This window comes from Quercus robur, chromosome 5 (assembly GCF_932294415.1).
Source record: "Quercus robur chromosome 5, dhQueRobu3.1, whole genome shotgun sequence".
NCBI lineage: Eukaryota > Viridiplantae > Streptophyta > Magnoliopsida > Fagales > Fagaceae > Quercus > Quercus robur.
The window spans coordinates 85,497,337-85,515,378 of NC_065538.1; the positions used below are offsets into that span (position 1 = coordinate 85,497,337).

General features: G+C 40.6%; 2 protein-coding genes across 7 annotated transcripts in view; both read right to left on the reverse strand.

The window, feature by feature from the left end:
- LOC126727513 (uncharacterized) overlaps positions 1-18,042 on the reverse strand; it is a 29,908-nt gene that overhangs the window by 5,948 nt on the left and 5,918 nt on the right. For all 5 annotated transcript variants that reach the window (XR_007656261.1, XR_007656260.1, XR_007656258.1 and 2 more), the window contains exons 4-12: positions 17,031-17,972; positions 16,412-16,963; positions 15,707-16,294; positions 15,010-15,599; positions 14,735-14,903; positions 13,177-13,878; positions 8,577-9,182; positions 7,909-8,493; positions 7,189-7,803 (exon numbers count right to left, since the gene is read on the reverse strand). Coding sequence is in view for 1 of the 5 variants with exons in the window: in XM_050433191.1 (XP_050289148.1) it covers positions 7,189-7,803; positions 7,909-8,493; positions 8,577-9,182; positions 13,177-13,878; positions 14,735-14,903; positions 15,010-15,599; positions 15,707-16,294; positions 16,412-16,963; positions 17,031-17,972 (5,349 nt within the window). In the remaining 4 variants the exon portion in view is untranslated. The remainder of the gene's footprint in view (positions 1-7,188; positions 7,804-7,908; positions 8,494-8,576; positions 9,183-13,176; positions 13,879-14,734; positions 14,904-15,009; positions 15,600-15,706; positions 16,295-16,411; positions 16,964-17,030; positions 17,973-18,042) is intronic.
- LOC126727514 (uncharacterized) lies at positions 440-7,093 on the reverse strand. Of its 2 annotated transcripts, none has more exons than XM_050433192.1 (2): positions 814-7,093; positions 440-533 (listed from the first exon to the last, which is right to left on the reverse strand). In XM_050433192.1, exon 1 carries the CDS (start codon positions 6,608-6,610, stop codon positions 2,471-2,473), a length of 4,140 nt encoding a protein of 1,379 aa, XP_050289149.1. In that variant the 5' UTR covers positions 6,611-7,093; the 3' UTR covers positions 440-533; positions 814-2,470. The 2 variants fall into 2 exon arrangements, with proteins under 2 accessions (XP_050289149.1, XP_050289150.1); XM_050433193.1 differs by lacking the exon at positions 440-533 and adding an exon at positions 699-773.

Sequence of the window (18,042 nt, forward strand, 5' to 3'; positions counted from 1 at the left end):
TTGAGGGATTATTTTTGTGAGAATATTTGTTAATCTGTGATTATCCGTCCACATTGCAGACTTGTTATCTTGTGTTGATTGAGCTTTTACATCGGTGAGGATTTTCCTTCTCCGTCTGTTTTGAGGGGTTTATTATGCGGACCGTCCACTTTGTGGCGTTGTTCATCACTTTTAAATATATCGCGTATTTAACGGACTTGTAGATAATTTTAACGTAGCCAGTATACGTCCACTTTGCGAAAACGTCCATCTATTGTATCCGTCCACCTTGGGACTTTATTTCATGTAGGACGGTCCGTCAATCTCAAGGACTTTATTTCATGTATTTCAACATCTTATTGATCTGTCCACTTTGTGGACTAATTGCATCACCTTTGTGATCCGTCCACTTTGTGGACCTATGTCACATCACCTAAGTAGTCCGTCCACCTTGGTGGACTTTTGTTTTATCACCTTAGTGATCCGTCCACTTTGTGGACTTTTGTTTCATCACCTTAGTGATCCGTCCACTTTGTGGACTTTTGTTTCATCACCTTAGTGATCCGTCCACTTTGTGGACTCATATTTCATCACCTTAGTGATCCGTCCACTTTGTGGACTCATATTTCATCACCTTTGTGATCCGTCCACTTTGTGGACTTTTGTTTCATCACCTTAGTGATCCGTCCACTTTGTGGACTCATATTTCATCATCTTAGTGATCCGTCCACTTTGTGGACTTTTGTTTCATCACCTTAGTGATCCGTCCACTTTGTGGACTTTTGTTTCATCACCTTAGTGATCCGTCCACTTTGTGGACTTTTGCTTCATCACCTTAGTGATCCGTCCACTTTGTGGACTTTTGTTTCATCACCTTAGTGATCCGTCCACTTTGTGGACTTTTGTTTCATCACCTTAGTGATCCGTCCACTTTGTGGACTTTTGTTTCATCACCTTAGTGATCCGTCCACTTTGTGGACTTTTGTTTCATCACCTTAGTGATCCGTCCACTTTGTGGACTCAGGGTGATCGTCCCTGTAGGACGATCCGTCCATCTTGTGGACTTCATATTGTATCCGTCCATCTTGTGGACTTATGGTTATCATCCATGTAGGATGATCCGTCCACCTTGTGGACGTAGTGGGATCGTCCCTGTAGGATAATCCGTCCATCTTGCGGACTTCTATCGTTTCCGTTAACTTTTGTGGGCAATTGCAATGACATACATTCAAGTAGAAGATCAAAAATTGCATCTGATTGTAGAATGCGTAAAGGAAAAGTGCCTGCCCCCTTGGGCTTAAAAAAGGCACGACAATATTGTAGCAAAAATAGTTAAACAGTGCCAATAAAAGTTAATAATTCCCAAAAAGTCTTAAAAGAGAAACTGGTTGTCGTGTCGCTATCACTGGTAGTATTTCCTCAAGTGCTCGGCATTCCACGGATGTGGTAGCTTTTCTCCGTCTATTGTCTCCAGGTGGTATGTCCCTTTCCTTTTCCACGACGTAACTCTGTAGGGTCCTTCCCAGTTGGGGCCGAGTTTTCCTTGTGTAGGGTCTCTAGTTGTACCCATGACCCTCCTGAGTACGAGGTCTCCAACTTGGAAGCTTCTTTGTCGGACCCGGGAGTTGAAATGTTTGGACATGCGATCCTGGTATCTAGCGATCCTCTGTTCTGCTTCCGACCTGACCTCGTCTATAAGGTCCAGCTGTAGCCTCATGGATTCGTCATTCCTTCCCTCGTCGTGGTTGTGAACCCTGTAGCTCGTGAGCCCAACTTCCGCTGGGATGACTGCCTCGCTCCCGTAGGTCAGTCGAAACGGTGTCTCTCCTGTCGGAGTCCTCGCCGTTGTCCTATATGCCCACAGTATGCTTGGCAGTTCTTCTGGCCATATGCCCTTTGCCCCCTCGAGCCGAGTTTTGATAATCTTTAGCAAGGATCGGTTTGTGACCTCAACCTGACCGTTAGCCTGAGGATGGGCGGGGGATGAGTAGTGGTTTTTTATTCCTAGTTGTGAGCAGAAATCACGGAAGGGGCCGTTATCGAACTGCCTCCCGTTATCTGAGACAAGGACTCTAGGAATACCAAACCTACATACTATGTTCCGCCAGACAAAACTTCTAATGTTCTTTTCTGTAATGGTGGCCAAGGCTTCCGCTTCTACCCATTTCGTGAAGTAGTCAATGCCCACTACCAAGAACTTTAGCTGCCTTATCGCCGTTGGGAAAGGTCCCATGATGTCCAGTCCCCACTGAGCGAACGGCCATGGAGCCGTTATGGGGGTCAGCTCTTCAGCTGGCTGTCCGATAAAATTGCTGAACCTCTGGCATTTGTCGCATCTTTTAACATAGGACTCAGCATCCTTTTGCATGGTCGGCCAGTAATAACCAGCTCGTAACAGCTTGTGCACCAACGACCGCGATCCAGAATGGTTCCCGCATATTCCTTCGTGTACTTCCCTCATCACGTAGTCTGCCTCTTCAACCCCGAGACATCATAGGTAAGGACGGGAGAAACCTCTCTTGTAAAGAATATCTTTTATCAAGACGAACCTTGCCGCTCGGACTTTTAGCTTTCTCGCTGCCTCCTTCTCCTCAGGCAATATCCCGTCCTTTAAGTATGAAGCTATCGGCGTAGTCCAGTTTCTTTCGGAGCGTATCTCCTGCATGTTGTCGGGGTCTATTAGCGGAAAGATTTGAACAAAGGGAAGTACATTACCCAGTGTTATCATGTGTTCTGCTGAAGCGGCTTTGGCTAGCCGATCAGCGAGCTCGTTGTCTCCCCTGGGGATCTGGACGAACGTTGCTTTTAGCCCGTCGACTCTAGCCCTCACTTGATCGAGATATCTCTTCAACCTTTCCCCTTTGCATTCATAATCTCCGTTTACTTGATTGGTCACGACTTGAGAGTCGCAATGCACGACCACACTTTCAGCTCCGGCGGCTTTGGCTAGGTCGAGTCCTGCTGCTACTGCTTCGTATTCTGCTTCATTGTTGGTAATGGGGAAGTCGAGACGGACCATACATTCAATCTTGTCTCCTTCAGGTGACAGCAATACTATGCCGGCTCCTCCAACTCGCTTATTGGATGATCCGTCGGTGTAGATGTTCCACTGAGGGGGTTCTTCTGCCCCCTTGTCCGCGTCATGCGTAAACTCAGCTATGAAGTCGGCTACAGCTTGTCCTTTGATGGCCACACGTGGACGATACTTGATGTCAAACTCACTCAATTCTATTGCCCACAGCGTCAGTCGACCTGCGGCCTCAGGATTACTTAGTGCCCTTCGCAAGGGCTTGTCGGTCACTACGTTCACGGTATGGGCTTGAAAGTAGGGCTTGAGCTTGCGAGCCGCCGTGACCAACGCAAAAGCGAGTTTCTCCATAGGTTGGTATCTTTCCTCGGCACCGCGGAGCGCCCGGCTGGCGTAGTACACGGGCTTCTGTGCCCTGTCCTCCTCTCTTATTAAGGCCGCGCTGACGGCCACAGTGGAGACGGCCAAATAGAGGAAGAGCTCTTCACCTGGTTGCGAGGGGCTCAGTAGAGGTGGTGAAGATAGATAGGTTTTTAACTCCTCGAATGCTCGTTGACACTCGTCCGTCCACTCGAATGACTTTTTCAATGTTCGGAAGAAAGGTAAACATTTGTCCGTCGCTCTCGACACGAATCTATTTAATGCCGCTACCTTGCCGTTAAGGCTCTGTACTTCCTTCACGTTTCTCGGGGGGGCCATCTCCATTATGGCTCGGATTTTGTCCGGGTTAGCTTCAATCCCCCTTTGAGATACCATGAATCCTAGGAATTTTCCTGCCGTTACACCAAACGCGCACTTTCCTGGATTGAGCTTCATGTTGTAGGATCGGAGTGTGCCGAATGTTTCCTTGAGATCTTCCAAATGGTCTTCCTCCTTCCGGCTCTTCACCAGCATGTCGTCGACATAAACTTGGACGTTCCTCCCGATTTGCTGTGCGAACATCTTGTTCATTAGTCTCTGGTATGTTGCCCCTGCATTCTTCAGACCAAATGGCATTACTTTGTAACAGAAGAGACCTTGACTGGTTACAAACGAAGTCTTCTCCTGGTCGTCCTCGTGCATGCGGATCTGGTTATAACCCGAGAAAGCATCCATGAAGCTTAGCAATTGGTGTTGAGCCGTCGAGTCCACTAGTATGTCGACCCTTGGGAGGGGATAGCTATCTTTGGGGCATGCTTTGTTAAGATCGGTGAAGTCCACGCACATCCGCCATTTGCCACTCGTTTTCTTCACCATTACCACATTCGCCAGCCAATCGGGGTAGTAGACTTCCCTGATAAAGCTTGCATCTTGGAGTTTGCGGACCTCTTCCGCTATTGCTTGGTCTCGCTCCGGGGCGAATACTCTCTTCTTTTGTCGGACGGGTGGGAACGAGGGCAACACATTCAACTTATGTACCATGACCGAGGGATCGATTCCTGGCATATCGTCATGGCTCCAAGCGAACACATCCTTATTGCTCCTCAAGAAAGCTACGAGCTCTTGACGGATTGCGGGTTTGACAAGCGTTCCGATCCTGGTAGTTCGATCTGAATTGGAACTGTCGAGAACTATCTCCTCTAGCTTCTCAGTAGGTTCTGCCGTCGTTCGGTGTTCTTCTATGTTCAAGGCCTGGATCTGGTCTTCCACCTCCATCATAGCTACGTAGCATTCTCGTGCGGCAATTTGGCTTCCGCGTAGCTCTCCTACCCCATACTCCGTTGGGAACTTGATCATCAGGTGGTATGTTGATGTTGCCGCCTTCCACGAGTTGAGAGTGGGCCGTCCAATAATAGCATTGTAGGCTGACGAGCAATCGACCACCAGGAATGTTACGTCCTTAGTGATTTGTTGGGGGTAGTCTCCTACCGTCACCGGTAACGTGACGGCGCCCAAAGGGAATATCCTACTCCCCCCGAAGCCAACGAGCGGGGCGTTTGTCGGTATTAGCAGTTCTCTATCAATCCTCATTTGTTGGAATGCCGGATAATACATGATGTCGGCCGAACTACCGTTGTCGACCAACACCCGGTGGATGTTGTAGTCGCCTGCCCGCAAGGTGACGACGAGTGCATCGTCGTGTGGATGGTGTAGGCGTCTTGCATCCTCCTCCGAGAACCCGATAATGGGGCCTTCCCTTCTAGCCATCTTTGGTACCGTGCCCGCCAGCTGGACATTCTGTACCATCCGAAGGTACGTTTTGCGAGCCTTTTTGGACGATCCGGCCGCAGTTGTTCCTCCAATTATCATCCTTATGTCCCCTATTGGGGGCCTTGGCCGCTCGTTTTCTCGACGGGGGTGTTGTTCTTGTTGGGGTTGATCCATTCTTTCCTTGCTGACGAACTTCTTCAGCTTTCCTTGTCGGATAAGGTTTTCGATTTGTTGCTTCAAGTCGTAACAATCGGCAGTGTCGTGACCATGGTCACGGTGGAAGCGGCAATATTTGTCTCTTGACCTTTTGTTGGGATCACTCTTCAGCTTTCCCGGAAACGTCAGGGATCCTTCGTCCTTAATCTGCATTAGGACTTGGTCTATCGGAGCGGTCAACGGGGTGAAACTTGTGAACCTTCCACCCATGGGTTTTGGACGTCTCTCGTCCCTTCGATCTCCCATCCGTCCTTTTTTTCGCCCCTGGTCCTGTCGGGGATCCTCTTGTCTGTCTCTTTTCTTCGGTCTGTCTTCTCTTGCTAGTAGAGCGTCTTCAGCGTTCATATACTTGGTGGCCCTGTAAAGCACCTCCGACATTGTCTTTGGGTCGTTTTTGTATAGGGAGAACAAAAACTTACCCCCCTTCAGCCCGTTTGTGAACGCGGCCACCAATATTTTGTCGTCGGCTTCGTCGATCGTGAGCGCTTCTTTATTGAAGCGTGATATGTAGGCCCGTAACGTCTCCTCCTCTCTCTGCTTGATGTTCATCAGACAAGCCGTGGATTTCTTGTACCGATGTCCTCCAATGAAGTGTGTAGTGAACTGAGCGCTCAGCTCTCTGAAGGTGCCGATGGAGTTTGGTGTCAGGCGGCTGAACCAAATCCTTGCCGCGCCCTTCAGGGTTGTAGGGAATGCCCTACACATAATTGCGTCCGCCACTCCCTGGAGGTGCATCAGGGTCTTGAAGGTCTCTAGGTGATCGAGGGGGTCCTTGACTCCGTCATAACTGTCCATGCTCGGCATGCGGAACTTACTCGGCAGGGGGAAGGAGTTGACGGACGCCGTAAATGGCGAGTCAGTCCGGTTGACAAGGTCGTCAAGATCGCTGGACACTCGCCCCTTGAGAGCGTTCATCAGGACTTCCATCTGTTCCTTCATCGCCTGCATCTCTGCGATGATGGGTTGTGGAGCTGTGTCCGTCACTGAGGGGATGCTAGCGTCCCGTCGCACTTGTTTGCTCGGTGCGTTGCTCTCCTGCGGTCCGTCATTATTTCTCCTCTCCGCACTGTTCCCTTCTTGATCTCCCTGGCTATTTACGGCTGCACTCTTTTGATTCAGCTGTTCCGTCAGGTCGTGGTTTTGTTTGGTGAGGCGCTCCACAGCTGCGGCGAGCGTCTTGACCTGTCTCTCAAGGGCAGTCGTAGGAGCTTCTTCTTGGACGTCATTTGTGGTTGCCATCGAGCGCGTGAGTACCATGTAACTCCTTTATCTAGGAAATGTTACCGTACCCGGTCGTCGATTTCCCACAGACGGCGCCAACTGATGACGTCGATTACCGTCACCAATGGGTCACACCGTACTCGCGACTCGAATTGAACCTGCACGACGAAACAAACTAAAGAATCCTTCAGAGAGCACCGGTGTGGTGCCGGCCAAAGACTCTCCGACGGTCAAGTTAGACTTCCTCTGTTTTACTTAGTGCGTTAGAGAGGGTTCATAAAAGCATCCCTCGATTTCTGTGGGTATTACGCCTTTTATAGTGATAAGGGGTTGACTTTCCCTTTTTGGTTCTCACATCTTTTCAATGTGGGACTCTATTCCCAATTCTTCCAAACGTGGTGAGCAAGGATTCTCATTACCGGATCATGGGCCCTTGCTGCGTCAGTAGTGATGGGCCTCCTAAGCTGGGACCATACCTACGCAGGCCCAAGAGACCCAATCCGTCAGGCCCATTAAGGTAAGCCCACCATACCCAATATTTTATCATCTTCAGTTAAAGAGAGGGAGATGGAATATCTTGTTTGAGACAGAAAAACAACAAAGCTATTACTTACCAATGGGTCATTTTTGTAGAGTTCATTCTGAATCCAAGACCACATTTTTTTATTTATATTCTCAGTCTTCTTTTGATCATGGATGCCCAAAAAATCAGACTCGGACTCCATGCAGTTCTTCTTCACGCAGTTCTTGAACTCTTCCACCGAATCCTGGTACAACAGACGAAGGCCACAATTCAGCACCTTCAAGTAAGAGCAATTTGTCTCAAATGAAACCTCAATGTAGTCACAATCATATAGCCAATCAGGAAACGACCCACGTGGTATATAGGTCAGCCAAGTGAATCCACCCAATAGTGACATCATGAAATCTTCTTTAGTTGGCCAATAGATATGGCGAGGTTTCACACTCAGATCATTAGGCCCATTACTTGCTTCCAAGTGACAAATAAGTTTGTAAGAAGATATTGAATCCATTATGTCATTGAGACTAGCCACATCCTCTGTAACTAAAAAAACTGCACATAGAGCAACTCCCAGCCAAGTACTTCTATTATGTAATACTCGAGTTAGTCTGAATGTCACGTGGGACTCGTCACTTTGAATGAGGAACCAATGCGGAATTTCAATTGGAGGGCAACAAGAATTATAGTCACAGGATCCATCAAAGCCCTGTAAAACAGAAATATTGTGTTTAATAAGTGAGAGTGAGAAGTTAAAGAAGGGGAGAGGAAATATTATGTTTGAGGTAAAGCAAAGTCAAAATTTATTAATTACCGGCAAGTGGCTTTGGGAGAGTTGATTCTTAGCTCTACTAATTTTCACTTTATGACGAGCTGTTAATTGATCGTTCAAACCTTGATGCCAATGTTGCTTTTCTCCAAAGCAATGATCTACTATTTTCTCAAACCAATTATCACCCATATGGTAGAAACTAAGCCCACATTTTTGCACAATGATACCTGGCCAGTCACTTATAATTGAAGCCTTGATACAACTGAACTCATCTAGAAGTGGACAACATGGAATATAGCACAGCCAAAGAAATCCACCCTCAATATCTAGCCACGTAAATTCTGTTTTAAAGGTGCGATGGACATGGATTTCTGGCTCTGGATCAGCTAGGTCCGTTTCCAAAACACAAATAAGGTGGTGAGAAATCGATGAATTGGGATTTTCAATAATTGCAGCTTGATGCCTATCGCTTGAAAAATAAGCACATAAAATAAGTCCGATCCACTTGTTGTCATTGAAAAAATAATTGGATATATCAATTTTCACTGAGGGCCCATTACTCTGGTAGTAGAAATAATGTAAAATTTCCACTGGGGGGAAACAAAATGAATATTCAGAGTGCCCACCCTGCAAAATAAATAAAATTATAGAACATAGAGGGGGAAGTTAATGGTGTATTTGAAACAAAGAAAGTACTCATAATTTCTTACCTGCTGGTCATATTTATTGAGCGGAGATACAACTTCGTTAGGAATATGCCGACGTATTTTCATTTGTCTCCCGCCAGCACGGCTAAGTTCACATTTGGCATCCCGATGTGCAGAAATGTAAGCATTGCAATGTTTTAGTTGTTGCTCAAACTGTGACAGATCATGCTGGTACAAGAGACGAAGCCCACATTTTTGCACCATCACGCTTGGCCGATCACTAACAAACGAAGCCTTAATGTGGCCACATTGATACAGCATATCGTTCAAGGCATCACCAGGTATGTAGGATATCCAAATGAGTCCAAATAATTGATGTAACCAGTTGTCCTCTTCATCAGTGGTGCGGCAAACAAGGATTTGATTGTCTAGACTAGCTTTACTCGTTTGGAATTGACAATATAGAAAGTGGGATGAATTTGCTGAAACTTGACCCCTGGGGATTAAAATAGAAGCATATAGGGCAAGCCCCAACCAATTGTTGTCTTCGTACAAATTTGAGGGTATCTCAATTGTCACCGAGTGCCCAAAACGACAATGATGATCAAACCACCTTGGAGTTCTTCTTGTTGGGAAACAAGAATTATATAAAGTGGATGGATGAAAGTACTACAAAATAGATGCAAAACAGAAATACAATGTCCAATTAGAGGGAGAGAGAGAAGACTGTTAGAAGTTAAAATTGTTTAATTAAGCTTGTTAATATTGGACAATATTATAGTGAATTCATGTGAGAAGTTTGTTGCTGTTACGTGGAAAGAGTTTATAAATGGGAACAACGAGTTGATTGTCAAGTTAAAATTTTATTTCTTGAATACAATACAATAGCATACAAAATGTTATGTCATGTAAAATCCTAAATGTAGTATTGGATATACCTTTATATTTGTAATATTTAATTAAAACAAGAAATTGATTATAAAATGAAGAGGATCCTAATACTTATCAATGTGGGGAGTTTATATAATAAATGTAATTGAGACAAAGGTTGCACGGGGTAATGTTTATATATATATATATATATATATATATATATATATATATATATCCCATGCATTATTTCATTCCAAACCAAGAGTGAAATAGGAGAAAAAAAGTAGTTAAAGGTTTTCTAACTCTTCGAGTGAATGTGAGTTTCTTCCATTTAGTGTTATGTGAATCAAGGGTGAAACCGAGATTTTATATGTGTGGGCAAAATATGGATAATTTTTTTCACCATTTGGGAATAAAACATACACTAAAATTCCAAGCTAAATTAATAAAAGAAAAATAAAACTATCATTTATTAAGCATTAACAAAATAAAAGATTCAAACTAAGTGGAAAAAAAAAAAACTAAGGTTATTGTGGGGGTTATAAAACCAGGAAGCCCATGTCAATGTCTGCGTTGGGCCTAGGGCCCGATCCAAGGAAGGCCCACCCCTTGGCCATGATAGGGATCCTCCTCGGCCACGAGAAAGACCCTCCTCGACCATAAATGTAGCCGAGGGCAAAATGAAGCAAATTGGTCCTGGTGACGACATCCCAGGTCATATCGCCGAATAGGAAAAGTACTAAAACGACAAAGAATAAGGGAAAGGCTGCCATTGCTGCAATTAAGTACTCTGCACCTGACAGAACCATGCTTTTCAGCTTTTACAACCACCCCTAACCACTTTGGGTATGGGTTGATGGGACAAGTATCAGTCCTACAGAACTGAACCTACACGTGGACGTTCGTGAGAGGGAAAAAAGTTAGTATAAAAGGAGGAAGAAGCAGTCCAGAAAGAAGAGGGGGGGACCATGTCCAAGAACCGGAGCCATCCAGGCCGTGCCGAGGAGAAAGTCTTCTTGGATAAGCTCAGTTTACCTCTTTGCGATCATCTTGAACACCATGACTAACGACTGTCCGTTCACCAAGGCCTAGCCTTTTAGCCCACTCTCTACAAATTCATTGTATTGAGCCCGTAGGTCCAAGATCCCACCCATCGTGTGGTATTAGGCTGAAAAACGAGACCCTACAGTTATGTTTAATAACAACTTTTGTTTTCTATTTTCAAAAACTTGTTTTTGGGAATATACAGAAAAAAAAATTTTCTTATATTTTTTAAATCAAAAACATGTTTTGTTAATTGAAATTAAAAAGATAGTTTTTTAAAGAAAAAAATAGAAAATACTAAAATATGTTGTTATTAGAATTTGAATTCTAATGATAACTCATTAAATGAAATAAATTCATTAAATTAAATACATGTTTTCATTGACTTTTGAAAATTAAAAACTAAAAATAGTCATTTACATGTTTTCAATTTCCTTCACAAATTGAGTTTTGAGAATAGTTTTTGTGTTCTGTCCATTTTAGTTTGCCAAACAAGTTTTTTATTCTTAAAAATAAAAAATTGTTTTTGGAAACAGAAAATAAGGAAAAAAAAAAAAAAAAAGCAGTTACCAAACATACAAACATACCCTAAGTGTTTTTTAATATTTCAACTCAATCATATATGATCCATTAAAATGGAACTCTATGCTTTTTATATCCCAAAAAGCATTTACGATATTAGTTTTTACTAAATTTTGTATCAATTTCCCTTTTAATAGACAAACTCAAAGAAATTATTAAAAAATTATATTTCATTTATCTGCAAAAGGCATTATTCATTATTGAAATGTACATGCTCTTATAGGGGTCTACAACTCCAAAATTGCAATAGAAACTAAAAGAGATAGTGAAAGTATACCCACTTTATAAGCAAATTATTAGGTTATTGATTTTATAGTCCATATTAGTTATTGACATGATTTAAAAATAATAATAATTTTTTGAAATTTAAATGTCAAACTACATTATACTCATAATGGTGAATTTTCATTTTTAAGAGTATTTTTTCATGATTTGTAAAGTCTTACTAATAATCTAAAAAATATCTATATGCCTCTTGAGGATCCAAAATGAGATAACAATGACTACATGCTCACTAAATTCATGATTTAGTTATTGTAATTGAGAATTTTCTGCATTAATATAGGAAATATTTAGTTAATAATGATACTCAAATTGTAAGGTCATCCTACTAATGGTGAAAGAAGAGACCCCTATAACAATTTACTTTTGGATCCTAAAAAAAAACAATCAAAGTGTTATAAGAAACATATAGCCAAAATAGGATTTTTTTTTTTTTTTTTCTCTCTTTCAAAAACATCATCAGAAACATATATGAAACAAATGCTCTGAATCAATCATTGATATTAACTTTTCAAAAACATCATCAGAAGGAAAAGAAACATGATTTTTTTCAAAAATAAAAAGTTGATTATATACATCCCATATAGGCAATTCAAAAAGTTCACATCACAATCAATACAAAACAAAAATGTAAAAATTCATATGAGTAGTTAGTCTTAAGTAATATTGATATGTACCAAATCACTTCCATATACACATTGTCAATGTGGGACTATACAGTTTCATGCAAAATCAACAACTATAAGTCTTTGACCAAACCTTGAATCTGCAAATAACCATACCCAAAACCTCACCACTGTGATTAAAGAGAGAGCGAAATAGAGAGGGGGGTTAAGGGCCAAGAGAGGGAAAACAAGAGAGAATCACCACTTGAAGAGAGATCGAGAGATAATGTGAGATAGAGAGAGAAGGAAGAGAGCTTAGGTTCGGCCATGGTGACAGAGCTTAGAGCTCTCAACCATGGAGGCCACTGCAATTTGGGATTAAAGTTTTTGATTGGAAAAAAAAGAGAACAAAAATGTGAAAGATGCAGAGGTGGATTGAGATAGTACCTTGACTATGGAGCAGCAGAACCTAGTTTTAACCCTCAAAATCCAATCCACCATTAGAAACCCATAGTGTGCGAACTCAAATTTTGAATCTTTTAATTTTGTGAGATAGAAGGAAAAGGGGAATGTAATAGTGGGTAATTGAAAATTTGGGGAAAATAAAACACGGGAGAGAATTATTCTAATGCAACAAATAAAAATTTGTTGCAATTTATTAGTATTTTTAAATCTCTATTGCAATAAAAAGTAATATAACCACATATGTTTTGTCCATTGCCACTATAATGTTTCTTTGTTACAATAGCTTTGTTGCAAAATAGCTTCTTCTTTTTTCTTTTTTCTTTTTTCTTGTAGTGAAGTTATTTACTTTTTTCTTAGTGGATATATATATATATATATATGAGATTTTTATTTTTATTTCTTTTTGGGTTAGTAAAAATGGATTTTGTTGTTGTTTTGTCTTAGGATGTTAGGTGATCACTTTAATTTTTGAGTTTTTTGGTTTACGAGTTCATTTCCAATTTTGAAGGGAGGCCATGCAGGATTTTTTTTTTTTTTTTTTAAATAAAAAGCTTCAAATTTGATAAATTAATATATGGTTATATACTGCTTAATAGAAATTTAAGATCCAAGATCCTTGACTTTAGTGTTTGGAAGTGCAAGTCTTTTAAGGTCCACCAACTTCCAACAAAGACTTATATATATATATATATATATATATATATATCATAGAATTAATTAAATTTGCACTAAAAGGTAAGACTATATATATATATATATATATATATATCATAGAATTAATTAAATTTGCACTACTAGGTAAGACTTCTTACCCGGAAACGATTGTGAGGGTATGAGTCCTCCTCGTAAGAATATTGAGCAGTTACATTAGTCTCCTCCTGAGAAATGAATAACCTTTGGGGGTGCAGGTACTCATAACAGTTCTTTCTTCCAAAGAAGAGCTCAGGATTATTATCCCATACACGGCAGAACCTCTGGGGACTGAAGGAGTCAAGGAAGCTATCAAATGGGGCAGAGCATTGCACCAGTATTTGTGTTAACTTTTCCATGTTATGCCTATATACAACTTTCATCCCAAAACTCTGTGCGTACAAATCTGGCGTTTTGGTTTTAAGCTGGAATTCAGCCCAAGCGTTTTGACTCCATAAATGTCCATGCGTTGTACGTGGGATGAACATTACCCAAATGAATGCACGTTGATTTAACGTAACTAATTCGTTGTCTGTAGTCAATAATCCATCGCATACTAAACCCCAATAACAAGAGCTGGTCTGCAAAACACAACAGAATGGGAGCATTTCATTTTCATTTGAATTCAGACTCTGACGAACAGCAGTTGGATGCATTCTAAATAAGAAAAGACCACATAGTGCAAATCCCATCCAATCAGGATCATTAACAAATTCTGGAGATAGCGGGAATTCCATTGACTTCTTATATTCGTAACAAAACCACAGTGGGATTTCACGCTCAGCAAAACAGCAATTGAAGATTTCACCCTCATCAAAGTTTTTCTGAAAAACATGGCGGAAATGTATATCAGGCGCAATTAAAATTTTGTTTTCTTTAAATACAATAGTATTTGAATTCTGTGAATAGTTATTATTCTTTGACCATACATCAATGAGTTACCTTTTGGTGTAGGCTAAATTTGAACTCACTTCCCTTATTTAACAATAAGAAATATTACTAGCTAGTGGAGAAGTATGAACTAACTAAAATCTGCTAATATATTGGTAATTTTTAACAAAAAGTCTAAAAACACAAAAATTCTTAAAATCATTTTCACAACTAATGAGATGGTATGTTATGATTAGTGATGTTATACATATATGAAAGGGATGTTATTTCAATCACAACTTAGCCCATCAATAATTGTGGAAAATATTGAAAAGAATATTTGTGACCAATTTGATTTAATGAGTGAACAAGTTGTAAAGTCTTTATTATTTATAATAACACTTAATTGAATGTGAAGGTGAAGACACTTACAAAGTTCATTATACGTAAACTTTTCTTTTTAGCTAAGTGAATGAAGCTTATAAAGTAGGTCTCAAGCACGTTTTAAAAAGGGTCCTAATACTATGGTAATTCTACTCTTATGAACTATTCAATTATGATGATAACTTCAAAATGATGGCATCTGCATATATAGTATTTTCACTAAAAACTTAATTTGAAGGAGGCAATGTAAAAAATGACAAATTAACCATAACTAGCTTATCCATATCGATGTTTTAAATGTATCTATGAATTCTAAGCTTATTATGTATTTTACTATTAGCTACTATAATAATTGTGTCTTGTTTATCCTCTGTACGTATGCTATGATACTAAGGTTAACTTTCTTGAGAGAGAGAGAGAGAGAACCTCTAAACGTGCTTTGATCAAAGATTCACTTGACATAATACTTGCATATTGCTCTTTCCTAGCTATTGTGAGAAAACCAGTAAAACAGCTCAGAATTGTTTCCGAAGAGGTACAACCCTCTGCTATATTTTCAATACTTCGTTGAAGGATGGGCATGGGTTGAGGCATCCTGCAGGTATCAAAGAACATATCATAGAAACTCAACATACTGACATAAAAATTTGATAAATGTCCCATTCAGGTTAATAAAAAAACTGTTTTCAGTTAAAAAAAACCTTTGCAGTGAGGAAGAGAAACCAAAATCTTTGCTTGCTTCCCTTTCCTCAACTTGATGTAACAAATTTTGATAAAAACACTCATGATAGGCATCTGGACTTTCTAACATGCACTGGGCTAATGTTTGCACAAACTTTTCAACATCTTGCTCGTATACAAAGCGGAGTCCACACCCTTTAACCCACACATCTGCTTTATTGTGTTCAAATGAAGCACCGATATGTCGACACTCTTCCAGCCGAAGAAACACGTGTGGGATATAAAATACCAAAAGTCGATGGGGTGACTCGACATAAATGTCTTTAGATTCCTGAAAGACCCTGTGATAAGTGAGGCAAACTCGATGACTAACTAAAGGATTATAAAAGTTGAGAAAACTTGCTAAATCCTTATTGTCACCAGATATTGCTGATTGCTTGTGGACAGTATAATAAGCACACACAGCGATTCCCATCCATCCCCCTTCATGATGCAAATTGTTGGGCAATTTAACTCTTATGTCCGAACAAAAACTTCGATGACTGAACCAGTCTGGAACTTTCGTATGAGGAAAGACATAATCATATTTATGGTTTCGAGCCAAGTCACCCTGTAAAATAAAATGAATTAAAAAATAGTTCAAATGAGTGAGACAAAAAATATATATATATATATATATAAATAGAAATATAGTGTTCAGTGAAGAATAGGGGAGACCTGATACACTCTTAAAAGCAATGACATTAGCTTTGCTTTAAGCCGGTCATTGGACTGATTAGATTCCACCTTATCCATCTGGCATTTGGATCTTCGCTTGATCTTGTCTTTAGCTTGTACAAACTTTTCCAGATCTTGCATGTAAACTAGACGGGCACCACACATCTTGATCTGGACATAAGGGCTCTCACTCATAATCAAAGTTCTAATCCAACTGCGTTCCTTTAGATAGTCTCTAAGTTGCCCAGCATGAATAAGTAATTTAATACTACATGAAACATTGAGGCGATAGCGTTCATGTTCGAATCCAACTATGTCAACGACGCTCAAGAGATGTCTATCTACAAGACCTTTAACCATGTCTGATATACAAGTAAATTTGACAAAAAATTTATAATCTTTTCTGTTCAATTTTTTATGGACTATAAAAACAATAAACAGAGCAATCCCTATCCAACTATTATTATCATGCAGATCCAGAGGTAGTGGCAATGTTATAGATGACCCAAGGTTCTGATGGCTGAACCACTCTGGAATTTCAGTTGAACTTGAAAACTCTATATAGTTTTCATTTTGATGAATTAGGTCCTGTAAAATATTAAAATACATAATTACAATATGTTCAGCGCACGAGTCTGTGTTGTGTGTGAGCGAGATAAACAGAGATATAGAAATATGAAGTTAAGTGAAGGAATAGGGGGAGACCTGACACAGTCTAGAAGATTCCACCTTATCAAGGTCGCATTTGGATCCTTGCTTCATCTCGCCACTAGCTTCTAGAAACTTTCCCAAATCTTGCTTGTATAGTACACGCGCACCACACTTTTCGATCTTGATATAAGCGCACTCGCTCCTAATAAAAGCCCTAATGCAATTGCAATCCTCTAAATGGTCTCTAAGTTTCCAGGCTGGAATAAGTACCTTCACCCCATATGAACTCGTATGTTGTACGGGTATAGGTAGGTATTTGGAGATGTTAAAGACTACGGGAAAATTTGTACATGGACATTCAATTATGTCTGATCTACAAATAAAGTCAACAGAAACTTCATCATCCTGACCAGAAGAAACAATGTTCAAATTTTCATGGATTACAACACTAGTAAACAAAGCGATCCCTATCCAATTTCTATCACCACACAGATTAGAAGGTAGCGGAATTGCTAAAGATGACCCAGGGCTCTGATGGATGAACCACTCTGGAGTTTCAGTTGAACATAACAACACCCAGAAGATACTATTTCGAAGAATTGCATCCTGTAAAAGATTAAAATGCATAAGCATAAAAAAGATATTCAACGAGTTGTGTGTGAGAGAGAGATACCTCCACAACTCTTTCATAGGATGGTAAGCTCGGCATGCGGTGTTCACTGTGGTCATCATAAACAACCATAGTGCACCCTGTCTCACCCGAAGTCCATGTGACATACTGATTTGAATACTTTTCCAACAAAGGACATCTTCGTGCATCTACAATTTCTATACTTAATGGAAGGTCTGGTAATGATTGAAGCCTGCTACAATCATTCAATTTAAGAGATTTAAGCTTAGAAAGCTGAGAAATACTATCAGGCAGGCGTGTAAAGTTGTTTTTGCTCAAATCTAATGTCTGCAACGAGGATAAGCAACTAAGATCATCGGGGAGTCCACCGTCCCATAAATTGCGGTCAGATAGATTGAGAGAGACATTAAATCTTAACCAAGGCAACAACAGGTTGCTGACCTCTCGGATAGGGAAGCAACCTTTGAAAAAATCATTTACAGTATGGGCGAGGGAGTATCCGTGCAAAAGCCCGGATTTAGGGACAATCCGGTCAGATAGATTGAGAGTTTTCAGAGACGGCAAATTGACAATTGGGAAACTTGAAATGTTTTTGCAACCTTGAAGACTCAAGACCGTCAAGCCAGTCAAACGATTGAGTGATGATGGCAATTCTTCCACAGCAGTCCCATCTAAATACAGCTCTGACAAGCTTGTCATATTTGTTCCAATCTCTGAAAACTTCTTGAGACTTGAACAGCCAGATAGAATAAAAATTTCAAGAGATTTGAAGTTTATTTCACAAGGGAGGCTAGTAAGACTTCTGCAATCTTTCAGATTCAACAAAGTAAGCTTATTGAGAGCTCCGATAGATGGGTGAAGCTCATACAAACTTGTACATCCCTGAAAAATCAGCCTCTCCAGATTTGGGCATCCGATGAAGTTAGGAGTCTTGACTAAGACTTTAGAGTCGCTAAGATCCAGGAGTCTTAACTTGGCCAAGTTCTACAACAATAAATAGATATGGGAAATTAAGTAGTCAAGAACCTAATCTGCATTTTAAAAATAAATAAAA

Coding starts and splice junctions, on each gene's coding strand:
- LOC126727514 (XM_050433192.1), bottom strand. CDS start 6,610: ATGGTACTCACGCGCTCGATGGCAACCACAAATGACGTCCAAGAAGAA.